Raw genomic sequence first — 26,725 nt, 5'->3', positions numbered from 1 at the left:
CCAGATCTGGGACCATTTGGGCATCAAAAGAAAAACGGTAACACCAGATATTAGAACCCACTGGATAAAATAGGAATCCATAGGTCCATACAGACAGAAACAAATAGGTGAATAAATACATGGAAGGCTCGGTGCAGTCGCTCATGCCTGTAATCCCAACACTTTGGGAGGCTGAGGTGGGTGGATCACCTGAGGTCAGGAGTTCAAGGACAGCCTGGCCAACATGGTGAAACCCCGTTTCAACCAAAAAAATACAAAAATTAGCCAGATGTGGTGGCACGCGCCTGTGGTCCCAGCTACTCAGAAGGCTGAGGCACAAGAATCACTTGAACCCAGGAGGCAGAGGTTGCAATGAGCCGAGAATGCACCATTGCACTCCACCCTGGGTGACAGAATGAGATTCTGTCTCAGAATAAATACACGCATACATACTTATGTACACACATACATGCAAACACGGAGACAAGAGAAAGCTTTTACTTACAGTAGGATGTCAACTAATAAATGTAGAAGGAATGATAGAACTGGGAAATTACCATTTGGCCACCATCATAGTAATACTTTATCCAACCAAGAAATATTGATGGGTGTGAATGTTTAATGAGGAACAAGATACCTGCAAAGGCTTAAAGTCCCTCCCTGCATAACACTAATTAATTACACAGGGGCAAAAGCGTTATCTACGTGAATCACCTGATCAAAGTTAACCTCACCAGCAAAGGAAGAAATCAATGCACCTGCCAGGACGCAGTGAGAAGAGCACAGCGTCGCATCCGGGACGTTCCTGCCAAAGGTCTAAAGTCTGCACTGGATCATGAGGAATCCTCAGGCAAGCCCAACTTGAGGGATATTCTACAAAAGATCTGGCCCATAGTCTTAAAAAATTCCCCAGGAATTGTTCTAGACTGAGGAAGACAAAAGACACGTGACAACTAAATGCCACGTGTGATTCTGAACTGGATCCTTTTGTTAAAAAGGACGTAGTTGGGACAACTGGCAAAATGGAAATAAGGTCTGAGGATTCGATGGTAGCGACGCGCTCACGTTGCTTTCCCGATGCTTTTGTTGTGGCTGTGTTGAGGCCATCCTTGTTTGTACTTGGGGGTGATGGGGCATCGGGTCGGCAACTGCTTTCAAATGGCTCAGGAAAAAGTCATTTTTATCTGTATTACAACTTTTCTGTAAATTTGAAATGATTTCAAAGAAAAAAGCTTTCAAAAAGTTATTGTCTACTAACAGTTGGGCATCTTAGATCAGAGTTGTCGTTAAAAGCTAGCTTTACAAAATATGACACATACATACAATGGAATATATTTAGCCTTAAAAGGGAAGGAAATTCTGACACTTGCCACAACACGGATGAACCTTGAGGACATTTTGCCGAGTGCAGCAAGCCAATCACAAAAGACAAATACTGTATGATTCCACGTTATATGAGGTGCCTCGAGTAGTCGAACTCATAGCAACAGGAAGCACAGCGGTGGTCGCTGCCAGTGGCTGGAGGGAGAAGGGGATCGGAAGTTACTGTGTAAAGGGTACAGAGTTTCAGATTGGGAAGATAAAAAGTTCTGGAGATGGACGGTGGTAGATGGTTGCTTAGCAATGTGAGCTTAACACCACTGAACTGTATCCATAAAAATAGTTAAGAGGTAAATTTTGTGATGTGTATCTTATAGTTCTTTTAAAAATGGGGGGTGGGGAATAGGCTTTGAAGTGAACCCTGGTTTGGACTCTCAGCTTTAATACTTGTCACTGACAAGTGCCTGTCAGTGGGGATGACAGCCTGTCTCTGTGGTGCATAGCTAGAGCTCCTGCAGGGAGCCCTGGAGTGTGGGGGCTGGGGTGGACACCCGGCACGCACTCATGTTGGGTGCTCTCCTCTTATCATCGCTCATCACGGACTCCAGAGCTCAGCAAGGCTGCTGTTGTTTTCCCCAGTGCCCTCCCTTCCTATCTTTAAGAACTGCTGGCCACCCAAAGTCTGGACTTGCTATCCTGTCCCCCATAGGAACTTCTACCAGAGACAGAGGTGAAGTGTGTCCCACCTAAAGGCGTATGTAAAAATTTACAGGCACTGAAGTCTCTGGAGAAAAGGATGGAACTGGTAACAGCTTCTGGGGAGGGTATCTGAGAGACTGGAGGGACACTGATGAGAAACTTCTCACTGCTAAACCCATTTGTACCCTTTGAACGTGTTTCCACTACAAGCTTATCTAGTTAAATAAATGGATAGTGTCAACCTAAACAACAGTCTATCAAAAAGAAAATAACATGATTCAGGACATTGCAACGGGAATACGCATGCCATAGTAAACTATGTGTGTATTCGGGGGCAGGTAAAGAAAAAGTTTTTTAGAGAAAAAATGAGAGAATTGCATCGAGATAATTATCCTTGGCTACAACAACACGGACCAATAACAAGGGTGGTGTCAGTCCAAGGTTGGACAGGCGGTTGCTGGGCTCTTGTCCTTGCAGAAGAATTTGTGTGGTAATAAGGCTGCAGTGGCCTTTGTGCAAAGCTGTGGTTTTTGCAGTCTTGTGATAGTTTTTGTTATCAGGCATTCTGGCATGAGAACCTCTCCCTTCATGGCCTTCCCCAGCTCTATGTGTATGGTTTGTTTTTTTTTTTTGAGCCAGTCTCACTCTGTCACCCCAGGCTGGAGTACAGTGGTGCGATCTTGGCTCACTGCAACCTCTGCCTCCCAGGTTCAAGCAATTTTCCTGCCTCAGCGTCCCAAGTAGCTGGGATTACAGGTGCCTGCCACCATGCCTGGCTAATTTTTTTTTTAGTAGAGATGGGGTTTCGCCATGTTGCCCAGGCTGGTTTTGAACTCCCGAGCTCAGGCAATCCACCCGTCTTGGCCTCCTAAAGTGCTGGGGTTACAGGCGTGAGCCACTGCGCCTGGCCGTGTATGGGTTTTTGACATAAGTGACTCTGTTTTGACTCTGACAATTTTCACAATAATCAAATTGCCAGAGGGACCCCTCCCTTTCCCCTTCTCTCACACCCTTCAGCCCACTGCCACCTTGCAGTAGCCCCCAGCTCTCCACTCAAACTGCTCTTGCCCTTGTTGATAAATTCAACGAATTTCTCCCTTGATCTTCCTGTCTGCTCTGTGGCATTTTGACATTTCAAACACTATTTCCCTTAGCTTCACAGAAACCAGTGAGATGTATCCACTATTAGGGGAAAGGCCCACGTCTGTCCTGGCCACTGCTGTAGTCCTATGGCAAAGTGCATTGCTTGGCACACTTATGCCATATATTACATATGAACAAACCATTACACACACACACACAAAAAATCAAAACAAAACCTCCTGACCAACCTTAACACAAAAGTAGTCTCAATAATAGCACTTGCAAACTCACAAAAGACATCTTGATGTGCACATAGCCAGAAATAAAGGCAGAGGCCATCAGTTTTTAAATAAAGCAATCTTGGCTATGATATTGTACCACCTTTTTGCGAAACATTACCGTTGGGGAAATCGGGTAAATATCAATGTTTATACAGTCTATTATTTTTTAAAAACTACATGTGCATCTTCAGTTATTCACATGTAAAAAGCTTAATTTTAAATACAGCAGGAAGTACAAACCTGATCTGTCAGCTGAAGAAAACATCTACCAATTGGAGGATCATTAATGGGTAAATCAAACAAATGCTATGAGACAATCGGTCAGGACATCTTTTACTTGCAAGCTGCAAAAATGCAAATAAACCAACATAGTAGAAGCAGTATGTACTGGGCAGCAGTAACTCGGGGCAGGTCACGCACCTAATGAGCCAGTGGCTGTAAGGGAAGAGGTGGAAAGCAGAATGCCAATGGTATGGGTGGTTGACTGTATTTGGAAAGATCTTACAAGAAAGAAATGAGCCCACAGACAAGTTTTCCAGTTTGTCAGCAGAAATTAAGGGACAGTCCAGATAATTCGAGGACCTATAATGTTGAATAAGTAACCTGACTCGGCTCCAAACAACAAGAAACAAATGCAGAGAACAGTGGGATGACAAAGGCCTCAGTGTGATGATTAAGGAGGAGGCACCCAAGCAAATTTTCCAGCTGGACAAAATGGCTCAGGGGGAAAATAGTCTGGTTTTTTCTTTTTTTTTCACAGAAGCCCCACAGGTTTAAATCTAGACTCAAAGTTTAAATCTAGAGAGGCATAGGGTAAGGGAGTGAAGAAATACAGCAGATTTGAGAACTGAGTCACAAAAAAGAACTGAGTGTGGCTTCTGGCCCATGTTACTGATTGGAATCAACCAGGTTAAAATTCCTACTACATTTGTGAAGCTCATTCTGCCAAAAACAAAACAAACTCACGAGCCCGGTTTCCAGAAGTTTCTGTTGAAAACTTAAAATATTCCTTGGGTCTCCAATCTCCTGGAGGATGAGGATTGAGAAGGCTGCACAATGTCAAACAAATTCTTGCATGTCTCTTTTGGGTGTGGCTGAAAAGGAGGATGGAAAGGGAGGATAATGGAAATGAAGGAACCTAGCAGAGGGTGAAGCCAGAGGCCACAGAGGACAATGGAATGGGGAGACCCCTGCTAAAGAATGGAACCCAGTCCTAAACAGGCAACATCTGCCAGCCTAGGTGAAGTGGCCTCACAGCAGCTGCCTACTGGGATTTTGGAATTGCTATGGGCCAGGAACGGCAAGGTTTCTCATTCCTCCCTGTTCTAATTATTCCTGTTGCTTATCAGGTGGGATGTTGGGCAGACAACCTGAGTTTTCTTAGGTCTAACCGAGGAGCTGCCTAGTCCCCACTGTACAGATGTCCTGAACCTTGGGTTGGATGCAGTGACTAGATGGTATTTTGGCATCATCTTCCATGGGGCAGGATGAGTATCTTTGTGGGGAAAATACACCATATATTTGGCAGTCAGAAAGGCTAAGATAGACTTCTAGTACTCACCCATATTTGATTCTCCTCTTGTTCCGGGCACTTCCAAGGGACTATGGAAGAATTTTTTTCAATGACATACTAGTCTTGCCCTTCAGGAGCTGTTAGACACACACACAACTATGAATTAAAATGTTTCCTAAGCAATCGTGATTTTTAGCGTGCACCAGAATCACCTGGAGGGCTTGCTGGGGCCCTCCACATCTCTGAGTCTGGGGTGGGGGCCACATTTCTAACAAGTCCCAGGGTGATGCTGATACTGCTGGTTGGGGATTGTAAGTTCAGAACCACTATTGTAATGGATCTGTCAGCACTTACTCAGTTCACGGTGCTAGTGGCTGACACAGAATGCACAGAAACCTTTACCCTCCACCCACCTGATGAGTAAATAGAGGCTAAGGCAAAATGATGGAAACAGGATAAAACCATTCCTTAAATTTTGCTACAGGAGCCACAAACCTCACGAAAGGCCAAAGTTAAAACAATCAGGACTGGGTTGAGACGAGTTGGCAATACCAAATATCTAAGGTGGTAACTGGAAACATGCCAGAAACAAGGATCTCCAGCAGCAATCACAGACGCCATCCCAGACAAAAGAACTGGGCTTCAAAATTATACCCTTCTTCCCGCCTTGGCTGACCCCCACCTTACACGACGGGGCTCTTAAGACACTCATGACCGCAATCTGCTTGCAAGTGTTGGTAATACTTGTTCATGTATTAACTGTGTTTTACTGGGCTTTTGCAAATAGCAGTTTTCCCAACTAGAGAGAGAGAGGGCTAACTGGCTTGAGGTCAGTGACAGCTAATTTGTTCAGGACTCAGCTAAGCAAGGGTGTGTTTAAGAGGTTGAATTTTTTGGTGGTCTTGTCTTCCTCTGGATCTCAGAACATACACAATTTTTCTAGATTCTATATCACAAACCCAATTAAAACATGAGAACTCAGTTGAGGATGCAAAGAGACTTACCTGCTGACCAGTTCCTAAGGAGGAAGAGGCTGGCTTTCTTTCCCCTAACCCTTCTAGTGCTATTGTCTTGACTCACCTTCCTGTGTATGCCAATCTGAATATGGTTACCCAAACCAATCTAGGCACGTCTTCCCTTTCAGTGTTGCTAAGAGCCAAAAAGTCCATCATCCGTCCCAACAGTAATGATGTGCCCAGTTACTTCTATAATCTCATGTCCTGCTTCATTTTTCTCAAATGAAATAATCTCTAATCTAGGTGACTCTTGGTGGATATAACAGAATGATTTAAAAAAAAATAGAAACTCTTTGGTATTTGGCACATTTAACATTCTGTGAAAATTAGGGTGTTTCTCATCAACTGGTCCAGTCATCTCTAGTAAAAGCAGCAGCAAAGTAAGAGAACTGAGATGAACCAAAAACTGTCTGCCAAAAAACATATATAAAATGCAGTTAATTGAGCATTTGGGGGCAGAAAGGGTGAAGCTTTCTCTGGGCTTTTGCCCTCTTTGTTGCTAGTTGAGGTCAGTGCGGGATAGGCAAGATGTTGGGAGGGTCAACACAAAGTAGCTGCGTGGAGATCTCCCTCCCAGAAGGACGCCTCACAGGGAAGGAACTTCCCATTAAAGCTATGTGGTCCTGAAGAGAAGACACTCCAGTTAGTCTGAGCAGCTTTTCTGCAAGCACAGTACTGGCAATTCTGGCCACTCCATGTCTGCCTAGTAGTAGAGAGGAATGGAGGGCCCATTTTCTGGGGTTAAGAACTTTGTTGACTCCTGCAACTGTAAGGCAGCTTGAAATGGAACTGCACCTACCAGGTGGGAACAGACAACACTTCAGATATATAACTGGCACCTGCCTTAAACATGTGGCCAGTTTGCTTTAAAATTAGGGTACATGCTACCAAGCATCTTGCTGAATATGGCACTGCAGTCCTAATATAGGGGTATTCATGGTAAAGGTGGAAGCGGAGCCTTTGTCTTAACAGGGAACCAACTGAATTGGTTAAAATTTTGATCAGATTAGCAGCAATATGCAGCAGTACACTCAACCAAGAACCACAGACTTAGTTTGACATAATCTTGGATATATTATCCAAGGCTTATTATACAGAGTATGTTCAGAGGCCTGGCAGCATCAGCATCACCTGGCAGCTTGTCAGAAACACTCTTAGGTCCCACCCCAGAACTTCTTAATCAGAATATGCATTTTCCCCAATCCCCAGGTGCTAATTCTGCACACTCAAGGTTGACAAACACACACACCACGGACTACCTCAACTAAAGACCAGTGTCAGTAATGGCTCAGGGAGGAGAGAAACAGCCTGCTTCTAGCTACACCTACTAGTTTCATAGTTCCAAGTTATATGTACCAATCTTCACTGCCACTAGATCATGTGTGTTGCACAGAGGCAGAGGACAAATGTTGCCCTTCACAGACCTGAAGTCTAAGCTTCAGCTGAAGCTTCAGAGTAAGAGTATCAAATTGATTTTATTATGAAAGATAAGCCATTTATTGACCATTCACTTTTCTAAAAAAAACACAAATGTGAGAATAAAATAAACATACCTAAGACTCACTGGCCCCTCCAGGACAGGAAGCAGCCCTGGACAGAGAGCCTGCAAACGAGTTTCCTTATGCCTAATGTCTGAACTTCTCACACATTCTAGGATTTCATGTTTCGTTACTTATTACAAAGGAAAGGAAACTGGCTAGAAGATTCATGTACAAGAAGGTCACAACTTTAAAGCTATCTGACGCTAATGACTTGTACAATCCGGTTTGCGAACTCTGAGAGACAGTATCAAATAAGCACTGTCAAAGACTACTCCCAGCTAACCTTTACTGTCATTGTTCTTTGAAATTGTCTTTGGGACTGGCTATGTTCTCACTGTAGCTTCCGTTTATCCCACAGCACAAACCCTAAAGTCCATGCGTAGTCTCCATGTTCGAGTATAAAAGTCTGTTTCAGGACAACCCTGGGTTGCTGTAGTGTTTCTCTCTCTGTAGTGTCTACTTGGTGTCATGCCCTCGGACAGGCTGGCCAAATGGCAGCACAATGCAGGGGGTGACACGGTCAACTCTCCCACTGCCGAACTTGCTCCCCTTTTAATGTGGTCACTGCCCATGGTCAAGGTTGAAATCTTGAGATCAGTGACAACCTTGGCCTATCTTCAGTCTGAAGTTGCACTCTTACGTAACTGAATCCATTTCTTCACCAAAAATTAGCTTTCAAAAGGTGTCCGGCATATTCTAAAAAGGAAAGATAATCATATCAAAATGTTATTTATTGATAAGAGACTATATTCACTTTTATGTTCCTAAAGGAATTTACAACTAAAAAGAAAGACTTAAAATGAATGTTTTACACTCCATACTGGACTCAAGGGCTTCTCTCAATAGAGGCACAAAAAGACAATCCTGATGCTCTTGCGTTGTTCATCACTGACGCTCAAAACGCCCTAGTTAATTCACTTCACTTACTGATTATAATAGGCATCTCAGAGAATCTCAAAAAGAGAACACCAAATCAGAATGAAGGGATAAAATATACCCCAACAGTCACCAACAATGGCTAAAAGTCCACTGCTAGCTTCATCACTGCTCATACTAATGTCTCCCAAAACCTGCAAAAAGCATTCTTTTGTACATCTACAGCTGTTTAAAATTACATTTAATTCCAAATTTAATTTAAAAAGGGGGAGTGTTCCTAACAGAAGAATCCCATGGTAATCGATAGTGGTAAACAAACTCCTTCTAAATTCATGGAAATCGAGTCACACTCAAAGCAGACTCTGAATCCCATTAGGATACCACTTCAGAAGGCACTGCTTGATTTTAAATACAATTGCAAGCCCAAGTTAACTCATGTCCAGGGGAGAGACTCATTTAAACATTTCAGCAAAATAAGACTTTCATTTACATCTCCTTTATGCACGTCAATCATTCCAGTTGATTTCTAATGAAGCATCTATCCATAGCTTACATGTTTAGCTCTGGTGGAACAGAAAGTCACTGACACAGGAAAATGCTACTAGTTAGTTCTCAGTAAAAAGTGACTTATAACAGTAGGTGAAGTCCATCTGCAGTAAATACTTTCTGAATGATCCTCAATTACGGCCTACCCCATTCCTATCCATTTGACATATCTACAAGCCAGAGATGCATACTCCTGGACAGAAGATAGGATACTGGACCTTAGGAAGTGTCCTGAGACGGAGCTGGAGGGTCCTGGCCTTCGGGCTCTGGAGGGGGTGCTGGCACAGCTGCTTTTTTCTGGGCCGCCAGGAACTCATGAATTGCTCGTTCTATTTGTGGCCTGAAGATGTGGTTAAGTTTTGGATCCACCACCTGAGAAATAATCCTGTCTACTCCAGCTTCCAACATGCCTGACCTTGTGGAGACAAACAGATCATTCTGTTATTTAGTTCCTTCGGGATTCATCTTTAGCCCCAATAAATGTCATGTGGGAGCCCAATAAATGTCCACCTTCGAAGCTACAGCCCTTCTAGGGAGTTTAGAGGTCAATCCACTTACCACATACAGCTCAAGCTATTTTCACTTTTGAGGGGCAATTCTCAACCAGCAGCTGTTATTCCTACTGCACAATCTCACCCACAATCACCCAACCTTGTACAAAGGAACCAAAAACAAAACTAAGTGAGCTGCTCCAAAACAACAAACAAATGACAGCATGGTGAGAAAGAGTTTGACACGTGTGGCACTGAAAAGCTTCCTCGTACTGTCAAAGCCAGTGAGCCCTGAATTTGACTCCATTTTCTTCAACATTTATTCTCTTCATAGGCTAAGCAGAAGTAGCTCCAGCAGCAACCTGTTTACTAATCCTCAAAATTTAAACAAGGCCAATCAGTCAGGGCTGGGAGTATTTACATCACCAGCAATTCACCATGGCCTTCAGCTGTAGCTGCTACCTGTAACATATAATAAGCAACTTGGAGGCAAACAAGAAATAGACAAACAAATTAGTTCCAAGCTCCTAGAGGGCTAAATTACATCCCCAATACTTTCTGAAGTAGAGCAAAAATCAGGGCATATCAATGTCTGTATTCAAACACTTAGGACAGGGTACTGGAAATGATGGTGAGAGGAAATAAATCATATTTGGACAGTCTGGAAAACAGCCTGTAAGGTTCAAAGTGAAGTGTTCTTCTCAAAGGATTGAAATATTCCAATACCATCACAAGCATGTGGCCAGGTTTTACTTATTTTCCTGTAGACTTGAGACTTCAGAGGCCATTTAAGCCTTTGGGTAAAAATAGGCCAGGCAGCAAGTGGGCAAATGGTCTGTCAGGGTACAGCAAAGGAAAGACATGAGTAAATGTACATCATGACAAAGAAGACAAGAAACAGGCTGTGAACTGGGAAAGATGATTAGTGTGTAAAGTGCTTCCTGGATTCAATGGTAACTAACAGCTTATCGACAGGAAGCCTAGATGTAAATACACCACCATTAAGAACACTGAAGGGCACATTTTCAGGTAGACCAGGCACTAGACAGTATCTGCCCTTAGTGATGAGCAGCGTTAAATACAGCAAAGTTAGCATCCGGCTATGGGTCAGTTACAAAGCAAAGCCACCTCTCTTCAGTCACAAGCCAATACTTTTCCAACTTTACCAAAGCACTTCCTGAGTTGGATTCACAGGGGCCTTTACTAGATGTAAAAGCTTGATATTATCAATTAAATGCCTGTGTCCCCCAGACTTCCTGTGTTGATGTGATGGCCTTTGGAGGTAGGGCCTTTGGGAGGTGATTGGGTCATGAGGGCAGAGCCTCCGTGAATGCAATTTATGCCCTTACAAAAGGGACTCTAGGAAGTTAGCGAGCTCTCTTTCCACCACATGAGAAGAACAAGTAGTTGGCAGTCTGCTGCCTGGAAGAAGGCCTTCCCCTGAACCTGACCATGTTGGCATCTTGGTCTTGGACTTCTAGCCTCCAGAATGGTGAGAAGTAAATTTCCATTGTTTACAAGCCACCTAGTCTATGGCGCCTTGTTAAAGCATCCCCAACTGACCAATACCCCTGATCAGGGGAAACCAAGTACCAAGGGAGTGGAACTCACTTTCCTGGAGATTCTTAAAGCTTTTGAGGAAAACATAAAATCTTGTCAGGAGCCCAACGTGGAAGATGGAATGAACAAATATTGTACAGTTAAAAGAGTTATTCGTCATAATTCAGTTCAATAGTACAGGCTAATTTCCTGTTAAACCCTCTAGGCTGTGGCACTGGGTTATAGCATCTGGGCCAGAACAGCCAGGCCAGTGAGCCAATGCTCTGAAGGCCAGCAGTGTCCATCTAGGGAGAGCACCTGGGGGCAAGCAGAACGTCTGTGTTTCAAAGCTTCAGTAGATTTTGCCTCAAATTCAAAATGCTAGCAAGAATTGTGGAGAAATGTACCAGTATTAAAGCCAAGTTCATGTTTTCAGGTTAAACACATTCTAAGTCAAATCAAAAAGCAGGAAAAAAAACCAACTTCACAGAGGTGGTAAAAACTATGAAGAGAGGAAATGATTAGCATAAAAGTCAGGAATATGGCAAACTTCTGAAAGGAGGAAGGTATGTCCGGAGCTAGGCTGTTTTAGGGGGTGTGAGTCCATTTCTCGACCTGGGTGATCAAGGGATTTTCTAATTATCTGTTTTACTGAACTTCTGTGCACTTTTCGGTATTACAATTCCTACTGAAGAAATGCAAGAAGTGCCACATGCATACCTCTAGAATGACATCCATGCTTATTATGGAAATCAAAGGAATGTTAACAGCATTCATACAATCATGGCAACTTTCCAAATGTTTCAAAATGTTCAGTGTTTTGATTTACTCAAGATAGGGTAAACACAAGTGACTTTGGCTGTGAAACAGGCTTTTCGTGAGGATGAGTGCTACATGTAAAGACCAGTGCCAGACATGTAATAAAGAGCGGCTCAGCAAGGGGCAGCTACTGTCCCCTTCTTTCTGAAAGAGCCTGGTGCCACCAGTCTGCTCTCTGGAGAAAGGGAAAGGCACTCGGTACTGACTCCAGAATGACAAGGCACTGGGCATCTTCTGCTATCAGGCTTCTTCCCAGCATTCAGCCATATTGGAAGTACTAGCTTGTTAGTAAAACACTTCTAAAAACTTTAAAAATCTTAAAATCACTGCATATTCACAGAAAGTTGTGAAGAAGTGTCCAGGGAGTTCCACACGCACCCTTCACCCAGCCAGCTCTAATGTCAGCACCTTGCATAACTGCAGTGCAGTATCAAAACCAGGAAAATGACACTGGTCCAATCCAGACCTTATTTAGACTTCAGTTACACTTGCACTTATTTGTGTGTGTAGCCCCGTGTGACTTTACCATACGAGTTTGCACATGAGCACAGCACAATTCAGCGATACTTAACTGCACCATCGCAAGTTCCCCCTCATGCTACCACTTTGAAGTCACACTCACCTCCTCCTCCCATCCCTAACCCCAGGCAATCACTAATGTGTTCTCCCATTTCTGTACCCTCCTCCACCTCCACTTCTGTGCCCAGTGACAGTGAAAAGTCACTCAGATAAGCTATCAATAGCACCTTTATTAACTAAGGTTCAGTTTGTTACTGTGAAGTACAATACTTTATTAAGACTATGCCTTCCTGAAAGCTGTCACCATTACTCTTTAGAGGTGGCAGTCCTGGTGGACTCAAAGAATTTAACTCACATTCACCTGTGAGAATTAAGATCCAACTCCTCTTGCCCAAGATCCAAACCCTGATATCTTGGTATAAAACTCATACATATATGTTTGGACGACACTGAAACTTCAAAGAGCAGGGAACATGTCTCACAATTTGGAATGTCTTTTGATGCACCCAGTAGAGATGCACACAGGCCTTCACAGGCTGCAGAAACTGGAATTTCAATTGAGTACTTTGCTTACTTTAACCTTAATAAAGGAGCAGACTGCTGCAACTCCTAAGTGATACTTGATATAAAGTCCCATCAACCTTGACTAAACAGAGACCTCAACCTTCTTGTGCATCACTGTGGGGAAAAGAAAGAGAGATCAGCCTGTTACTGTGGCTATATAGAAGGAAGTAGACATAAGAGACTCCATTTAGTTCTGTATTTGAGATGCTGTTAATCTGTGACCCTACCCCCAACCTTGTCCTTGCAAGAGACATGTGCTGTGGTGACTTAAGGTTAAAAGGATTTTGGGCGGTGCAGAATGTGCTTTGTTACACAAGTGCCTAAAGGCTGCTTATGGTTAAAGGTCATCACCATTCTCTTAAATCTAGAGAAAAAGAAAAACATTTGCCTCCTGCCCGTCCCTGGGAGATGGAACATCTCCAGGTGAAACCCTTTGTGTGCTTTGTTTACTGAGTAAGGAGAAAACCGCCTTTAGGAATAAGGTGGGGCTTGCTGGAGCAATACTGCTAAAAGGTTTATGGAGAGGTTCGCATCTGCATCTCAAGGCACAGCATTTTCTTTTAAACTTATTGATGTTCATATGTCTTACTGCTGATTTCCTCCCTACAATGATCCTATTGTCCAGTCACTCCCTTATCTTTTTGATGGTAAAGATAATTATCAATAAATACTAAGGGAACTCAGAGGCCGGGGCCGGTGTGGGTCCTCTGTAAGCACAGCACCGGTCCCCTGGGCCCCGCTTTTCCTTCTCTACATTTTGTCTGTGTCTTATTCCTTTTCTCAAGTCTTTCGTCCCACCTAACGAGAAGCACCCACAGGTGTGGAGGGGCAGGCCACCCCTTCATCTGGCTCTGGCGCTCAACGTGGAGGCGCTTTTCTCTAAGGTGAAGGTACGCTGGAGCGTGGTCATTGAGGACAAGTCGACGAGAGACTCCTGAGTACGTCTACAGCCAGCCTTGCGGTAAGCTTGTGCGCTTGGAAGAACCTAGGGTAACAATGGGGCAAACTAAAAGTAAATATGCCTCTTATCGCAGCTTTATAAAAATTCTCTTAAAAAGAGGGGGAGTTAAAGTGTCTACCAAAAATCTAAATACACTCTTTCAAACAATAGAACAGTTTTGCCCACGGTTTCCAGAACAGGGAACTTTAGATCTAAAAGATTGGGAAAAAATTGGCAAAGAATTAAAACAAGCAAGTAGGGAAGGTAAAATCATTCCACTTACAGTATGGAATGATTGGGTCATTATTAAAGTAGCTTTAGAACCGCTGCAAACAGAAGAAGATAGCGTTCCAGTTTCCGATGTCCCTAAAAGCTGTGCAGTAAATTGTGAAAAAGAGGCAAGGATAGAGTCCCGGAAAAGAAAAGAAAGTTCACGCTGTAAATGTGTAGCAGAGCCGGTAATGGCTCGGTCAACGCAAAATGTTGACAATAATCAATTACAGGAGGTAATATATCCTGAAACGTTAAAATTAGAGGAAAAAGATCCAGAATTGACAGAGCCATCAGAGTCTAAACCACGAGGGCCAACTCCTCTTACAACAGCTCAGATGCCTGCAACCTTAGAACCTCAAATGCAGGTTAAACAAGTACAAACTCCAAAAAAAGATCAAGTAGAAAAAGATAGAGTCTCTGTCACGGCAATGCCAATCCAAATACAGTGTCCACAATATCAGCAGGTAGAAAGTAAGATCCAGCCGCCAGTAGCCTATCAATACTGGCCGCCAGCTGAACTGCAGTATCGGCAGCCTCCAGAAAATCTGTATGGACAGCCAGGAGCATTTCCAGTGCCACAGGGCAGGGTGCCATATCTTCAGCCGCCCACCATAAGACTTAATCCTACAGCACCGCCTAGTACACAAGGTAGTGCAATACATAAAATTATTGATGAGGCAAGAAAACAGGGAGATATTGAGGCGTGGCAATTCCCAGTAATATTAGAAGCAAGACCACCTGGAGAAGGGGCCCAAGAGGGAGAGCCTCCCGTAGCTGAAGCCAGATATCAGTCTTTTTCTATAAAAATGCTAAAAGAGATGAAAGAAGGAGTAAAACAGTATGGACCCAACTATCCTTACATGAGAACATTGTTAGATTCCATTGCTCATGGACATAGACTCATTCCTTATGATTAGGAGATTCTGGCAAAATCATCACTCTCACCCTCTCAATTTTTACAATTTAAGACTTGGTGGATTGATGGGGCACAAGTACAGGTCCGAAGAAATAGGACTGCCAATCCTCCAATTAACATAGATGCAGATCAACTATTAGGAATAGGTCAAAATTGGAGCACTGTTGACCAACAAGCAATAATGCCAAATGAGGCCATTGAGCAAATCAGGGCTATCTGCCTTAGGGCCTAGGAGAAAATCCAAGACCCAGGAACCGCCTGCCCTTCCTTTAATACGATAAGACGGGGCTCTAAAGAGCCATACCCTGATTTTGTAGCAAGACTTCAAGATGCTGCTCAAAAGTCAATTACCGATGAGAATGCCCGTAAAGTCATAGTGGAGTTGATGGCATATGAAAACGCCAATCCGGATTGTCAATCAGGCATTAAGCCATTAAAAGGAAGGGTTCCCGCAAGATCAGAGGTAATCTCAGAGTATGTTAAAGCATGCGATGGAATTGGAGGAGCTATGCATAAAGCTATGCTTATGGCTCAGGCAATCACAGGAGTTGCTTTAGGAGGACAAGTGAAAACATTTGGGGGAAAATGTTATAATTGTGGTCAAATCGGTCATCTAAAAAAGAATTGCCTAGTCACAAATAAGCCAAACGTAACTACTCAAGCTACTACAACAACAGATAAAAGGCCACCTGGCCTATGTCCAAGATGTAAAAAGGGAAAACATTAAGGTAATCAATGTCGTTCTAAATTTGATAAAAATAGGCAACCACTGTCAGGAAACGAGAGGAGGGGCCAGCCTCAGGCCCCGCAACAAACTGGGGCGTTCCAAATTCAACCCTTTGTTCCTCAGGGTTTTCAGGAACAACAACCCCCACTGTCGCAAGTGTCTCAAGGAATAAGACAGTTATCACAATACAGCAATTATCCCCCGCCACAAGTGGCAGTGCAGCAGTAGATTTGTGTACTTTACAAGCAGTCTCTCTGCTTCCAGGGGAGCCTCCACAAAAAATCCCCACAGGAGTATACGGCCCATTGCCTGAAGGGACTGTAGGACTAATCTTAAGAAGATCAAGTTTAAATCTAAAAGGAGTTCAAATTCATACTGGTGTGGTTAATTCAGACTATGAAGGCGAAATTCAATTGGTTATTAGTTCCTCTATTCCTTGGAGTGCCAGTCCAGGAGACAGGATCGCTCAATTATTACTCCTACCTTATATTAAAATTGGAAACAGTGAGATAAAAAGAACAGGAAGGTTCAGAAGCACTGATCTGGCAGGAAAGGCTGCATACTAGGCAAGTCTGGTCTCTGAGAGCAGACCTGTGTGTAAGGCCATTATTCAAGGAAAACAGTTTGAAAGGTTGGTAGACACAGGAGCAGATATCTCTGTAATTGCTTTAAATCAGTGGCCAAAAAATTGGCCTAAACAAAAGGCTGTAACAAGACTTGTCGGCGTAGGCGCAGCTTCAGAAGTGTATGAAAGTACAATGATTTTACATTGTTTAGGGCCAGATAATCAAGAAAGTACTGTTCAGCCAATGATTACTTCAATTCCTGTTAATCTATGGGGTCGAGATTTGTTACAACAATGGGGTGCAGAAATCATTATGCCCGCTCCATTATACAGCCCCATGAGTCAAAAAATCATGACTAAGATGGGATATATACCAGGGAAAGGATTAGGAAAAAATGAAAAAGGCATTAAAGTCCCAATTAAGACTGAGAAAAATCTACAAAGAAAAGGAATAGGGTATCCTTTTTAGGGGCGGCCACTGTAGAGCCTCCTAAACCCATTCCATTAACTTAGAAAGCAGAAAAACCGGTATAGGTAAATCAGTGGCCGCTACCAAAGCAAAAACTGGAGGCTTTATACTTATTAGCAAAGGAACAATTAGAAAAGGGACACATTGAGCCTTCATTCTCACCCTGGAATTCTCCTGTATTTGTAATTCAGAAAAAGTCAGGCAAATGGCGTATGTTAATGGACTTGAGCCATAAACGCTGTAATTCAACCCATGGGGCCTCTCCAACCTAGATTGCCCTCTCCGGCCATGATCCCAAAAGACTGGCCTTTAATTATAATTGATCTTAAGGATTGCTTTTTTACCATTCCTCTGGCAGAGCAAGATTGTGAAAATTTTGCCTTTACTATACCAGCCATAAATAATAAAGAACCAGCCACCAGGTTTCAGTGGAAAGTATTACCTCAAGGAATGCTTAATGGTCCAACTATTTGTCAAACTTTCGTAGGCCAAGTCCTTCAACCAGTTAGAGACAAATTTTCAGATTGTTATATCATTCACTATATTGATGATATTTTATGTGCTGCAGAAACGAGACAAATTAATTGACTGTTACACATTTCTGCAAGCAGAGGTTGCCAACGCAGGACTAACAATAGCATCTGATAAGATCTAAACCTCTGATCCTTTTCATTATTTGAGGATGCAAATAGAAAATAGAAAAATTAAGCCACAAAAAATAGAAATAAGAAAAGACACGTTAAAAACACTAAATGATTTTCAAAAATTGTTAGGCGATATTAATTGGATTCGGCCAACTCTAGGCATTCCTACCTATGCCATGTCAAATTTGTTCTCTATCCTTAGAGGAGATCCAGACTTAAATAGTAAAAGAATATTAACCCCAGAGGCAACTAAAGAAATTAAATTAGTGGAAGAAAAAATTCAGTCAGCGCAAATAAATAGAATAGATTCTTTAGCTCCACTCCAACTTTTAATTTTTGCCACTGCACATTCTCCAACAGGCATCATTGTTCAAAATACTGATCTTGTGGAGTGGTCATTCCTTCCTCACAGTACAATTAAGACTTTTACATTGTACTTGGACCAAATAGCTACATTAATTGGTCAGACAAGATTACGAATAATAAAATTGTGTGGTAACAAAATAGTTGTTCCTTTAACCAAGGAACAAGTTAAACAAGCCTTTATCAATTCTGGTGCATGGCAAATTGGCCTTGCTGATTTTTAGGAATTATTGATAATCATTACCCAAAACAAAAATCTTCCAGTTTTTAAAATTGACTACTTGGATCTTACCTAAAATTACCAGACATGAACCTTTAGAAAATGCTCTGACAGTATTTACTGATGGTTCCAGCAATGGAAAAGCGGCTTACACAGGGCCAAAGGAGCGAGTAATCAAAACTCAATATCAATCAGCTCAGAGGGCAGAGTTGATTGCAGTCATTACAGTGTTAGAAGATTTTAATCAACCTGTTAATATTATATCAGATTCTGCATATGTAGTACAGGCTACAAGGGATGTTAAGACAGCTCTAATTAAATATAGCATGGATGATCAATTAAACCAGCTGTTCAATTTGTTACAACAAACTGTAAGAAAAAGGAATTTCCCATTTTATATTACTCATATTCGAGCACATACTAATGTACCAGGACCTTTAACTGAAGCAAATGAAAAAGCTGACTTACTGGTATCCTCTGCATTCATAAAAGCACAAGAACTTCATGCTTTGACTCATGTAAATGCAGCAAGGTTAAAAAACAAATTTGATGTCACGTGGAAACAGGCAAAAAATATTGTACAACATTGTACCCAGTGTCAAGTACTACACCTGCCCACCCAAGAGGCAGGAGTTAATCTCCTAACGCATTATGGCAAATGGATGTTACCCATGTACCTTCATTTGGAAAATTATATGTTCATGTAACAGTTGATACTTATTCACATTTCATATGGGCAACATGCCAGACAGGAGAAAGTACTTCCCATGTTAAAAAACATTTATTATCTTGTTTTGCTGTGATAAGAGTTCCAGAAAAAATTAAAACTGACAATGGACCAGGTTATTGTAGTAAAGCTTTCCAAAAATTCTTAAATCAGTGGAATATTACACATACAACAGGAATTCCTTATAATTCCCAAGGACAGGCCATAGTTGAAAGAACTAATAGAACACTCAAAACTCAGTTAAACAAAAAAAAGGGGGAGACAGTAAGGAGTGTACCTCTCCTCAGATGCAGCTTAATCTAGCACTCTATAATTTAAATTTTTTAAACATTTATAGAGATCAGACTACTACTTCTGCAGAACAACATCTTACGGGTAAAAAGAACAGTCCACATGAAGGAAAACTGATTTGGTAGAAAGACAACAAAAATAGGACATGGGAGATAGGGAAGGTGATAACCTGGGGAAGAGGTTTTGCTTGTGTTTCACCAGGAGAAAATCAGCTTCCTGTTTGGATACCCACTAGACATTTGAAGTTCTACAATGAACCCATCAGAGATGCAAAGAAAAGCGCCTCCACGGAGACAGAATCACCACAATGGGACACCATTGACTCGCAGGATGAAACAAGTGGTGATATTAGAAAAACAGATGAAGTCACCACGCACCAAGAAGGCAGAGCTGCCAACCTGGGCACAGTTAAAGAAGCTGACACTGTTAGCTAGAAAAAGCCTAGCTAGCACAAAGGTGACACAAACCTCAGAAAAAATGCTGTTTGCAGCTTTAATGGTTGTATCAACGGTGGTAAGTCTCCCCATGCCTGCAGGAGCAGCTGCAGCTAATTATACCTACTGGGCCTATGTGCCTTTCCCGCCCTTAATTCGGGCAGTCACTTGGATGGATAATCCCATTGAAGTATATGTTAATAATAGTGTGTGGGTAGCTGGTCCCACAGATGATCGTTGCCCTGCAAAACCGGAGGAAGAAGGAATGATGATAAATATTTCCATTGGGTATCGTTATCCTCCTATATGTCTCGGGAGAGCACCAGGATGTTTAATGCCTGCTATCCAAAATTGGTTGGTAGAAGTACCTACTCTCAATCCCACCAGCAGATTTACTTATCATATGGTAAGCGGTATGTCACTCAAACCACAGGTAAACTATTTACAAGACTTCTCTTATCAAAGATCATTAAATTTTAGGCCAAAAGGAAGACCTTGCCCCAAGGAGATTTCCATAGAAACAAAAGATTTAGTTTGGGAAGAATGTGTGGCCGATAGTGCCGTGATTTTACAAAACAACACATTTGGAACTGTTATAGATTGGGCACCTCGAGGTCAATTCTACCACGATTGCACAGGACAAACTCAATTCTGTCCCAGTGCACTAGTGAGTCCAACTGTTGATAGTGACTTAACAGAAAATTTAGACAAACATAGGTACAAGAAATTTCAGTCTTTCTACCCTTGGAAATGGGGAGAAAAAGGAACCTCTACTCCAAGACCAAAAATAATAAGTCCGGTTTTTGGTCCTGAACATCCAGAATTATGGAGGCTTACTGTGGCTTCATACCACCTTAGAATTTGGTCTAGGAACCAAACTATAGAAACAAGAGATTATAAAGCATTTTACTCTATCAACCTAAATTCCAGTCTAACAGTTCCTTTACTAAGTTGTGTAAAACCCCCTTATATGTCAGTCATAGGAAATATAGTTATTAAACCAGACTCCCAAACTATAACATGTGAAAATTGCAGATTGCTTACTTGGCATTGATTCGACTTTTGATTGGCAGCACCGTATTCTGCTTGTGAGAGCAAGAGAAGGCGTGTGGATCCCTGTGTCCATGGATCGACCATGGGAGGCCTCGCCATCCATTCATATTTTGACTGAAGTATTAAAAGGCATTTAAAATAGATCCAAAAGATTCATTTTTACTTTAATTGCAGTGATTATAGGATTGATTGCAGTCACAGCTACAGCCGCTGTGGCAGGAGTCGCATTGCACTCTTCTGTTCAGACAGTAAGCTTTGTTGACAATTGGCAAAAGAATTCCACAAGGTTGTGGAATTCACAATCTGGTATCGATCAAAAATTGGCTAATCAAATTAATGACCTTAGACAAACTGTCATTTGGATAGGAGATAGGCTCATGAGCTTGGAACATCGTTTCCAGTTACAGTGTGACTGGAATACGTCAGATTTTTGTATTACACCCCAAGTTTATAATGAGTCTAGACATCACTGGGACATGGTAAGACGCCATTTACAGGGAAGAGAAGATACATTTCTAAATTAAAAGAACAAATTTTTGAAGCCTCTCAGAGTCACTTAAATATTGTGCCTGGAGCTGAGGCGTTAGATCAAGTGGCAAAAAATCTTTATGGATTAAACCCCACGACTTGGATTAAGTCTATTGGAAACTCTACTGCAGTAAATTTTGGAATTATGTGTCTCTGTTTAATCGGTTTTAGTGTGCCGGACCAGTCGAAGAATCCTGCGCCAAAATCAAGAGAACGAACAAGCCTTCATCGCCATGGCACATTTATATAGAAGGAAAGGGAAGGAGAATGTTGCAGGAAGTCAGGGACCTTGAACTGAAGGACTGGCTGAAGCCACAGCAGAAAAACATAAAATATGATAATTTCATGGACATTTTATTAGTTCCCCAAAATTAATACTTTTGTAATATCTTATGTCTTTACTTTAATCTCTTAATCCCATCATCTTTGTAAGCTGAGGAGGATATATGTCACCTCAGGACCCTGTGATGAACACAAATTGTTTGTAGAGGACGCGTGTTTGAACAATACGAAAACTAGGCATCTTGAAAAAAGAACGAGATAACAGCGGTGTTCAGGAAACAAAGGAGGTAACCTTGAACTGGCCGCCGGTGAGCCAGACAGAACAGAGCCATATCTTTTCTCCTTTTGCACACAAATAGGAGAGATATCGCTGAATTCTTTTTTTTCAGCAAGGAATATCCCTGAAAAAGAGAATGCGCTCTGAGGGTAGGCCTATAAACGACCCCCTAGGAGGCGTGCCGCCTTTTACGGTTGAAGCCGAAGGGATGAAATAAGCCCCGGCCTCCTGTAGTGCTCCCAGGCGTATTAGGATGAGGAAATTCCCACCTAATAAATTTTGGCCAGTCAGGTTGTCTGCTCTCAAACCCTATTTCCTGATAAAATGTTATCAATGACTATGCGTGCCCAAAAATTTCGTTGTCAATTTTAATTTCAATTTTAACACCGCCCTGTGAACTCATCCTGCCTCCACTTGCTTTGTGATATTCTATTACCTTGTGAAGTATGTAATCTCAGTATCGTGATGACAATAGTAGTTTTGTTGAAAAGAAAAGGGGGAAATGTGGGGAAAAGAAAGAGAGATCAGCCTGTGACTGTGGCTATATAGAAGGAAGTAGACATAAGAGACTCCATTTAGTTCTGTATTTGAGATGCTGTTAATCTGTGACCCTGCCCCCAACCTTGTCCTTGCAAGAGACATGTGCTGTGGTGACTTAAGGTTAAAAGGATTTTGGGCGGTGCAGAATGTGCTTTGTTAAACAAGTGCCTAAAGGCTGCTTATGGTTAAAGGTCATCACCATTCTCTTAAATCTAGAGAAAAAGAAAAACATTTGCCTCCTGCCCGTCCCTGGGAGATGGAACATCTCCAGGTGAAACCCTTTGTGTGCTTTGTTTACTGAGTAAGGAGAAAACCGCCTTTAGGAATAAGGTGGGGCTTGCTGGAGCAATACTGCTAAAAGGTTTATGGAGAGGTTCGCATATGCATCTCAAGGCACAGCATTTTCTTTTAAACTTATTGATGTTGTTCATATGTCTTACTGCTGATTTCCTTCCTACAATGATCCTATTGTCCAGTCACTCCCTTATCTTTTTGATGGTAAAGATAATTATCAATAAATACTAAGGGAACTCAGAGGCCGGGGCCGGTGTGGGTCCTCTGTAAGCACAGCACCGGTCCCCTGGGCCCCGCTTTTCCTTCTCTACATTTTGTCTCTGTGTCTTATTCCTTTTCTCAAGTCTTTCGTCCCACCTAACGAGAAGCACCCACAGGTGTGGAGGGGCAGGCCACCCCTTCACATCACACTTGTGATGACTGCCTTTTCAAAAGCTTTAAATTCTGCTTACTTACTGAACCACACTCTGCCTCAGACCATTTCGCAATTGGTTTTTGTTCATTGTAGGATTCCATTCCTGCTTGTCCAGATGTGTTGACACAAAATTATCCACTTTCTGCCTCAGGTTTTGGTAAGCTGGCTAAAATATTAAAAAGAGGAGGCAAGGTCAGAAGTTATATGCACCAAAGTTTTGAACTCAGTCTCTCAGAACATTGTTTTTCACAGAAATGTTATTAAGTCTAAATACACTTCCATTGTGCATGAAGATCACCATGCAGTGTGGCAGTCAGGAATTAATGGTTAACATAAATGCCCACTTGATGGTGGGTGGACACAATGCCAGGCACGTTACTTACATTATTCCATTTACTTTTAAGAAGTTTTACACGCAGCAGGCCTGACATCAACCCACAGCCTGGACCCACACCTGGGCAGCCTGCAGCCAAGCCACCAGCTGAAGCCTTCCTAGCTCAGCTGAACTTTGGTAGACCTGCCGCCCCATGAACATGTGAACAAGTGCTGGTTATAAGCTGCTGAGATTCAGTTTGCTATGCAGCATTACTGTGGCAAAGTTTGCTAACAGTCAGGGAAATGAAGTTGACAAAGGAACCAGCAGGCCTCAATTCCATGACTGGCCTCTTCCAAAAGGCTGAGAGAGCAAACTCAAAGACTCCACTAAACCTGGAAAAGAGAAAGGCAAGGAAATGGGGGCAGAGGAGTAAAATTCACAGATACCATGTGCTATCTGCCTAGTAACGCCTGCTTTCTAGTAACTGTCTTCCTCTCTTCACAAGGGCAGAGGGTGCCACAGGAGTGGGTGCCTGAGCCACGCTAAGACAATGCAGACATTCCCTGGGATTTCCCAGATTGGAGCTGACAGCCTCTCTCTAGAGGAAGAAGCTGTAAAATGTAATCAAGAGATACTAGTAACCAAATGGATGACTCCACTCTGAAGCAACAGTAAAACAGATATCAACAGAGATAAGAGACATAGAACGAATGGGGAATATCTGGTTCCAAACGCATGCCTACCCTCTGGGAGAGTTTGTTCATTCAATCCTTCCTTGGATTCCATGAGACAACAGATTCTCACCTTTGCATAAAGCAGTTAGGATTATTTTTGTCCCTTGTAAGCATAAATCCTGATACCATACCTTCTACTCAAAATAACTCACCTGGTTTGAGATGATACGAACTGTTTACTGAAAAAGGACAAAGGACAGTGAACATCACCACCAAAACATGTAAGAAACCCAGGCGATATAGAATCATCTCAGTTCAAGAAGTCAAAGGAACTCATGAGCCCACTCATAACGTTTTACTGTACTACCAACCCCTCCACCTGTTCACTTATCAGTTCTATTTGTTTTTGGATGCATTGCAAAGCAAATTACAGACATCTGTTCAATTTCCCCTAAATACTTCAGCAATCTGGGGTGGGGCCCAAAGCGTGCATTTCTAACAAGTTCTCAGGTGATGCTGATGTTAATCCAAGCACCACGCTTTGAGAACCACTGGGCTAAAGCAACAAAGGTCTCAGATACGATATGACTGAAAAAACACTATCTTCAAGAATTAAAACAACCTGGAATTCTCAGAAGGAACAGCTAAGGAGCTGTACATGGGAAGGTTCCAACCACTCTCCCTCAACAGCCGCTCAAGACGGTAGTCCCCTCCCCCTCAGGGTATACGTTCCAAGACCCCCAGTGGGTGCCTGAAACCTCAGGTAGTACTGAACCCTATATACACTACGGATGAATTTCTTTGAGGGCCATTACGAAGTAAAATAAGGGTTACCTGAATGCAAGTACTTCCATACCGCAACAATTGGGTAAATGAAACAGCAGAAAGCAAAACCTTGGATGGGGCGGGCTACTGTAGTCGTTTTTGTTTTAAAATCACACACAAACCCTAACGGAATATAAGAAATATGAACGGAGAACTTGTCCTAGGAAAGCTCTGTCAATACATATCTGGGATGTATATGTATTAAATTACTTTGTTTCAAGCACAGCACTTCTAGTTGGGCTTTTCATCTTGGAGAAGGAACAGTGTATACCACTTTCTCCCTCTACATCCGTATTTACCACCTGGTTTACATGTCAGTTTTCTATCCTAGACTATAAGCTTTGAGGATGGGGTAGTGACTTATTCCTGTAATCACACAGCTTGGCACCTAGAGGCCAATAAACGTTCAACGAATAAACACTACGTTTTTCCCTATCTTAAGGTCTAATTCTAAGCTCATGGTCTTGCTGTGAGGTAAGCAAAATGTTTCCATGACAGGCTCTGGCAGGACAAATCACTACCCTGTAGGAGTCCAGTGACAGAGTCTCCCAACCTACAACCATAGTCGTGGTTAGACGAGTTTTGAAAAGGAAGAAAATGAACATTCCAGCAACTACTGTATGTCTGATACTTAACACCCATTATCTCATTGAATCCAAACCACCCTGACGAGTAGGTAAAGTGAAATAGTGTTTTACTGGTGGGACTGACCTATGGCATTAGGATCTAAACTAGGCACCAAATCTCCTTTAATCAATGATGAAGTGCAAAATAAGGGTGCTGTTTCTACAATTAATTCAACGCCGTACTAGTCTGCAAAACAATGAGCTAGAGAAAAGGAATAAACAGCTGTAAAATGGTGATGACTGTGTGTTCAAATCATTGTGTTTAACGCCAGCTTCTCAGTGGTGAGTACGGAACACGTGGAAATTCTAAAGCACGCTTGCTTATCTACTTGGTTTCGAAGTCTGTTATTAAGGACTTTAGAAGAGTTCCATCTTGGGAATGACACGGTCTAGGCTCTAAAACCCACACTGAAACCCCAAGTTCGGAGAAGCAACTGGGTAAAATCACAACTAGTAGTAAATGATCAGGCGGGAACCCACGTGTGCATCGCTCAGAAAGCTCTCCCTACTGCCCCAATTGGTGTAACACCTCACTGCTGAGACTTCTAAGCTATCTTTTCTTTTGCTCTCGGCTTTGGAAAATCAAAGCTGCCACCCGGCGGCCTCACGTGCAGCCCCGCTCCCCTACGCCCAGGCGGCCGCAGCTACCTTGGTGTCCACGTCGGCCAGGCAGTCCCGGCGGAAGCTGTCAAAAAGGCCCCGGCTCTTGAGCTGCTCCACGATGAGAGCGATGAGCTGCGGGTCGCCAGGAGGCAGCGAGGCCGGGTTGATGGGGCCACCGCCCCCGCTGGCCCCAGTAGCGCCAGTCGCTGCCCCGGCAGAGGCCTGGCCCGTTCCGCCGCCGCCCACCGCGCCAGTTCCCCCGCCGCCGCCGCCGTCCGCCATGGCTGCGCCCCGGGCCCACAAGGGAGACCGACTGTAGCTTCTTTTCCAGGACAGAAGGCCTGAAATGTGTAGAGGTGGCGAAGGAGGCAGCGGCGGAGGTGACGGTGGTGGTGGTGGCGGCGGCGGTGGCGATGGCGGCGGGGGTGGTGGTGGGGGCGGCGGCGGCGGCGAAGGCCCCCTGTGGTACAGCAGATGTGGTGGTGGACGCGGCAGAAACGGCCTGTTGGATTCCAGGCGCTCCCCAGATGGCATCACCATTGACCTTTGCATTGTGGGGCGGGAAGTTTTCTGTGGCCATCTCCGGCGTTCTTTATAGGTAGCGGCCTAGCCGAGGGAAACTACAACTCCCGGCAGATCTCGGGCTTGCTCGTGGCGATTTCGCGGGGCAATATGGGAATTGTAGGCGCAGGCCTCGTGATCGCTGCAACCCGCCCGGCCTTCCCCGCCCACTCTCTGCTGACTTCCCATTCAATCAACACGTCCCAGCAGTGCCTGATTATAACAGTTATCTGTGGAGCTGATTAAAAGTATAGATTACCAGAATTATTTCTTAAAGATTTTGATCCAGTATTTACGGGTCGAGACCTAGCAATCTGTGCTTTTAGCGTACACTCCCACGTCCTTCTTGAACAACATGTTCCGGGAAATTCCGGAA

The 26,725-nt window shown here is 43.1% G+C and overlaps 1 protein-coding gene across 3 annotated transcripts; it reads right to left on the bottom strand.

Annotated features, from left to right (window-relative positions):
• Positions 1–4,117: 4,117 nt before the first annotated feature.
• On the bottom strand, positions 4,118–26,294 carry BOD1 (biorientation of chromosomes in cell division 1). 3 transcript variants are annotated; one of them, XR_004032711.1, is made up of 5 exons: positions 25,834–26,294; positions 22,786–22,910; positions 9,073–9,269; positions 7,445–8,128; positions 4,118–5,012 (listed from the first exon to the last, which is right to left on the bottom strand). XR_004032711.1 is itself a non-coding variant. In XM_003273246.4 (4 exons), exons 1-3 carry the CDS (start codon positions 26,068–26,070, stop codon positions 9,074–9,076), a joined length of 558 nt encoding a protein of 185 aa, XP_003273294.3. In that variant the 5' UTR covers positions 26,071–26,294; the 3' UTR covers positions 7,348–8,128; position 9,073. The 3 variants fall into 3 exon arrangements, 1 of the variants encoding a protein (XP_003273294.3); XR_004032712.1 differs by having other exon boundaries at positions 8,038–8,128; XM_003273246.4 differs by lacking the exon at positions 4,118–5,012 and having other exon boundaries at positions 7,348–8,128.
• Between the last annotated feature and the right edge of the window lie 431 nt (positions 26,295–26,725).

This window comes from Nomascus leucogenys, chromosome 2 (assembly GCF_006542625.1).
Source record: "Nomascus leucogenys isolate Asia chromosome 2, Asia_NLE_v1, whole genome shotgun sequence".
NCBI lineage: Eukaryota > Metazoa > Chordata > Mammalia > Primates > Hylobatidae > Nomascus > Nomascus leucogenys.
The sequence above is the reverse complement of the archived record's forward strand: the minus strand, read 5'-3'. Positions and strand labels throughout refer to the sequence as shown.

What these genes read in the sequence shown, in the direction of transcription:
- BOD1 (XM_003273246.4), bottom strand. Translation starts at nt 26,070, where the DNA reads ATGGCGGACGGCGGCGGCGGCGGGGGAACTGGCGCGGTGGGCGGCGGC. An exon ending in TGGCCGACGTGGACACCAAG is followed by an intron (nt 22,911 to 25,833) that starts GTAGCTGCGGCC and finishes TTAATATTTTAG; the next exon opens with CCAGCTTACCAAAACCTGAG. An exon ending in CTGAGGCAGAGTGTGGTTCA is followed by an intron (nt 9,270 to 22,785) that starts GTAAGTAAGCAG and finishes TGTCTCCACAAG; the next exon opens with GTCAGGCATGTTGGAAGCTG.